Source organism: Cyrtonyx montezumae, unplaced genomic scaffold (assembly GCF_038088225.1).
Source record: "Cyrtonyx montezumae isolate F1298 unplaced genomic scaffold, pur_monq_1.0 scaffold_14, whole genome shotgun sequence".
NCBI lineage: Eukaryota > Metazoa > Chordata > Aves > Galliformes > Odontophoridae > Cyrtonyx > Cyrtonyx montezumae.
Genome location: NW_027071870.1, coordinates 7,262,194 through 7,267,237, shown reverse-complemented (window position 1 = coordinate 7,267,237; position 5,044 = coordinate 7,262,194). Strand labels below are relative to the sequence as shown.

The 5,044-nt window shown below is 58.0% G+C and overlaps 1 protein-coding gene across 1 annotated transcript; it reads left to right on the top strand.

Annotated features, from left to right (window-relative positions):
• The first annotated feature begins 405 nt into the window (after positions 1 to 405).
• Positions 406 to 4,758, top strand: SKIDA1 (SKI/DACH domain containing 1). Its single transcript, XM_065731352.1, has one exon. It carries the CDS (start codon positions 2,043 to 2,045, stop codon positions 4,545 to 4,547), a length of 2,505 nt encoding a protein of 834 aa, XP_065587424.1. The 5' UTR covers positions 406 to 2,042; the 3' UTR covers positions 4,548 to 4,758.
• The last annotated feature ends 286 nt before the right edge of the window (positions 4,759 to 5,044 follow it).

Here is a 5,044-nt window from a genome sequence, read left to right as displayed (position 1 = left end):
GCTGCCCTTAGATTTCAAAGGGAAGAAGTAGACATCGCGGGCCGGGCACACATGGATTAAGTTGAACGGCGGCGATTACATCTGCGCTGAGAGCAACAGTAGTTCGAGGCTGACTTGAAACCTCAGCCCGTGACTCGGAGGCTCTCTGCCACAGACTTCCTCAATTTCCGGATGCACTGCTCGAAATTCCCGGCTCGCTCTCGAATTCCTGCGGCACGGGGGGATCGCGTGCTTCCCCCATGCCGAGCCTTTTTCGGGGGGATGATGCCCTTCATTTTAGCTGTGCCTGACGCGGTAACGCGACCTCCGCGCACCGTATCGCCAATCCATGGAGTGGATATTGACAGTCGGGATTGAAGGTTGTTTTTTTTTGTTTGTTTGTTTTTTCCTTTTTTTTTTTTTTTTTTCCCTTGCCAAGCCCCGGCAGTCGGGGATGTGTCATTCCCCTCGCGGATTCGTGTGACTTCGGGCCACACGGCCGTGCCCGCAGCTGAGCTCACACCACGAGCATCACTTGGACGTGACACGGAGCGGCGTGCCGCGGGGCAGCGAGTCCGGAACCATCGCTCCTCGCACTGCCATAATTCCGCATTCCCAAGAAGAGGTTAAACCTTCACGTTGATGTTAAGGGGCTGCTCCCATGGAACACCGCACAGTCGCGGAAGGGCCGCCCCTGCCCGGCCATGCCCAGCGCGGGGCAGCCTCTCCGTAGCCCCTCGCAGCCCCGCTCACGGTGCACGCAGCGCTCGGTGTTGTTACGTAGAGCCCTGGAAGCACCTGGGGTATTCCGCCTTCTCCTTCCTCCGCTGGAAACGATCGGCGCGCAGCAATCCCGACGCGGGCTCCGGGACCGTAGCACACCGCAGCACACCGCAGCTCGCCATCCGGCACGGTTAACTGCGGGAAGTGTGCGCCTTTCTGCCTTCTCTATGCTTTGTTACGGGTCTGACGCCAGCCCGCGTCCTCCTCCCCCTCCCGCAATATTCGAACCGCGGCTCCAAGCGCTCGGGCAGCGCGGGGTGCGGGCAGCAAAATAGCCCCGGCTGCACAGAGCGAATTGCGCAGGAAAGGAAAATCAGAGCAGCCCGCACATGTAAGTATCCCTCGCTCCGAGCCTTCAAGTTGGGAGCGCCGGGCCCGGGGCGCGGAGCCGCACAATGCGCGGCGAACGCCGCTGCCGAGCGGCCGCGTTAGCGGAGGATCTTCCACCGCCGCGCTCACACTTCCGTCCCTCACACTCACGGCGCGCACAAAAGAGCAACGTTGGTCCGAAATAGCCTAAAAAAATACGCGAAACGCTACGAAAAAGCACCGAAATCCTTCGTGGGGAGCGAGCGAGGAGCAAGCCGGAGAGGTCGGAGCGTGCTGGAGCCCGGATTGTTTAATAGAAAGATTTATCTGCGAACTGTATTATTTACTTTGGGAGGGGAGGCGGCGGTATGAGGGTATGCTAATTAGCGGGAGATTTTTGGGGGGAAGGGGTGGAATATCAATTTTTATTGCATCACCTGTCAGGAGTGTCCAATCAGCGTTGGCTTTAGGGGAATTAATTGATGAAGGTGTCTCCGGACGAGCTCACTTCACTCTGTCATTTTATTTGTAGCTAAAGCAGCGGCGGGAATAGCAGCTGCATTGCTTTTCTCTTCCTCCCTTCACATTCCATTATCATAGTTTCCAATGGAAAAGCAGGGAATGAAAGGGAACAGGTACTGATCTGCAGCAGCAACTTAGAGAAACACTTTGGCAAAGCTGATTTTTAAGATTACATATCGATTGTATCCTCACGGTGGTGTTTTTTTTTTTAATTTATTTTTTATTTTTTAAATTTTGTCTAAAGTTTGGCACTTCACCCACCAGGAATAGCAGCAGCCTTTGTTGCGCTCTGTTAGCAGGATGCCTTGAGACAAATACAGCATCTGGCCGAGGATTGTGTGTGTGTGGCTTTTTCTTTTTTTTTTTTTTTTCCTTTTTTTTTTCCCCTATATATTTTTTTTTCTTCTTTCTCTCTCTCCACAAATGCCGGGAATGATTTAATTCGCGAAATGGGAGACCTGAAGTCGGGGTTTGAAGAGGTGGATGGCGTGCGGCTCGGCTACCTCATCATTAAAGGAAAGCAAATGTTTGCACTCTCCCAGGTTTTCACCGACCTGCTCAAAAACATCCCGCGGACCACCGTGCACAAGCGAATGGATCATTTGAAAGTCAAAAAGCACCACTGCGACCTGGAGGAGTTGAGGAAACTCAAAGCCATCAACTCCATCGCGTTCCACGCCGCCAAATGCACGCTCATCTCCAGAGAGGACGTGGAAGCGCTCTACACCTCCTGCAAAACCGAGCGGGTCCTCAGGACAAAGCGGCGGAAGCTCGGCCGGGCCCTGGCGGGCGGCGAGCTGCGGCCGGAGCGGGCGCCCGCCGACCCCTTCCGCGGCTTCTGGAAGGAGAACAAACTTTGGCTGGGTTTGAATGACTCTCCCCGGCCGCTGCTGCCAATCAGGCGGAAAGCTCTGCGGCCGGGGGCCGCGGCCCTGCTGCCGGCCTCCCATCTACCTCACCTTTTTAGTAAATACACTGGCCACGGCTACCCGGAGCTGGCCCGGGCGCCTCGCAAACCCCCCGGCAGCTATGAAACGGCGACGGGCGGCTGCGCTCCCCTTCGCGCCCGCCGCCCTCCCGCCGCCCGCCCCCCGCCCGCCGCCGCCACGGCGCGGCCTCGGCTCCCGGCCGCCGGGCCCCCGCCCCTGCCCCTGCCCCTGCCCGCCCGCTGCCGCCGCCGCCGCCACGGGGCCGCCGCCGCCGCCGCCGCCGCCGTCGCCGCCGCGCTGGGCCCCCCCCGGCGGCCCCTGGCCCTGGCGCGGCCCTGCCGGCCCCGCGGCGCCCCGCGGCTGCCTCTGCCGCTGCCGCGCGGCTTCGGGCCTCCGCCTTCGCCCGCCTTCGCCGAGAGCGGCAGCAGCGACTCGGAGTCCAGCTGCTGCTCCGGCCGCGCCGCGCACGACTCGGACTGCGGCTCCAGCCTGTCCAGCTCTAGCGAGGGCAGCTCGGAGGAGGAGGACGAGGAGGAGGAGGACGAGGAGGGCAGCGGCGGCTCGGACTCCAGCGAGGGCAGCTCGGAGGAGGAGGAGGAAGAGGAGGAGGAGGAGGAGGAGGAGGAGGAAGAGGAGGAGGAGGAGGAGGACAGCACCTCGGACTCCGACTCCAGCTCGGTCTCCAGCCAGGTCTCGGTGCAGAGCATCCGCTTCAGGCGCACCAGCTTCTGCAGCCCTCCCGCCGTGGTGCACGCCAACTTCTTGTACCATCTGGCCGCCGCCGCCGCCGCCCCCCGGCCCCCGGCCCCGGCCCCGACGGATCCCGGCGGGCCGCCCGCCCTCCGCCGCGCCGCGGGCTGCGTGAAGCCGGAGCTGCCCGAGGAGTGGGGCCGGCCCGGCTGGGGCCCGGCTCTGCGCTGCCCCGGCGGCCCTGGGAGCTGCTTCGCGGAGATAAGGGAGCGGAGGGCGGCCGAGATCACATTCCCACACTCTGAATTTCCCAATAACGCCAAGAGTACTGACCTAACAATTAACTGCGTTGCAAAGGGGGCCTCTTCACCTAGCCCAAAGACAAACAATGCATTTCCACAACAAAGAATACTCAGAGAGGCAAGGAAATGCCTTCCAGCAACTACTACACACTGTGCAGATAACAATACAATAGCTGCTAGGATCTTAAATAATGATTCTTCATCAGCGGCTGCGAATTCCGAAAAAGATTCCCAAATCCCTCATTGTATTGAATTTGCCACGGATTTGCCCTCGTTACGGACCGACCCCGCGGAGGACGTCGCCTCTCCGGGGGCTGCGGAGCTGCGGAGCGCCGAGCCGGGGAACGAGGTGCTGCCCTTCCCGCACCGCGTCCGCGTCAAAACCGAGGAGGAGGCGAGCGGCGAGGACGGGCCCGACCCTCCGCCCCACGAGCTGCAGTGTGAGTGCAATGATCCCGAGGAGGAGTGTCGCGGTGTGACGGAGGGCAGCGAGCAGGACGCTTTAGGAACGGCCAAGGAGGATTCTGCATGCACTGAGAAAGAAACCACTTCCTTCCCCCCGCTGACTCAGAGTCAGGGCCTCTCATGCACTTTAGGTACTCCAAAACCTGAGGATGGGGAGTATAAATTTGGAGCGAGGGTGAGAAAGAACTACAGGACGCTGGTTCTGGGCAAGCGGCCTGCACTGCAGCCTCCTCCGCTCAAACCAAATCTGAAATCGGCGCGGAGCCCGCGGCCCGCAGGTAAAGCCGAGCCCGAAGGAACACTGGACGATCTCACGGCCAACAATAGGCGCAGAAGGGTAGCCGGCAATGTAGCATCAGCGGTGAAAAGGCCGTTTAATTTCATGGCAAATTTTCCCTGTCCACCATCGCTAATTATTGGCCATGACGGGGATTTGTTGCCAGCTTACTCCTTAAGCACCACTAAGGACTCGCAAGCACCTCACAGGGCCCATCCCGTATGGAAATGGCAGCTGGGCGGCTCTGCAATACCTCTCCCACCTAGCCACAAATTCAGGAAATTTAATTAATAAAATACTTTGGAAAATATTTGCTGGAACCACCTCTCGGTCTGTGCGCTGCGTGAGCCCGGCAGGAAGGTCGGTGCGGCCCTTAACGCCGTGCTCGCTGTTGGGATCCGTTGTGTCATTTGTGGAGACAGAACCCGGATTACCGTTTTCTTTCCCGTTCCAATAGTGGTTTTGGTTTGGTTTGCTTGGGTCTTTTTTGTTTTTATTTTTTTGTTTTTTGTTTCCCTTTTTTTGTTTTTTTGTTTTTTTCCTGATACATTTGGGTATTTTTTGTTACATTCCACAGCGTACTTCAGGCAAAGACTCAACTCAACTCAGTTACGCCGGTAGAGCTGGAACACTTTACTGTTTGAATGCTAATAATGCACCAGTACCTCAATTCAACTGCTGCAAATAAATGTCAAAAGGTTGAATAATAAATACTAGAATGAGCCATTAAATTTATGCACTAGATTTCGAACATGGCAGTCTAACTGTTAATTCAGTTAAAGTTTGTG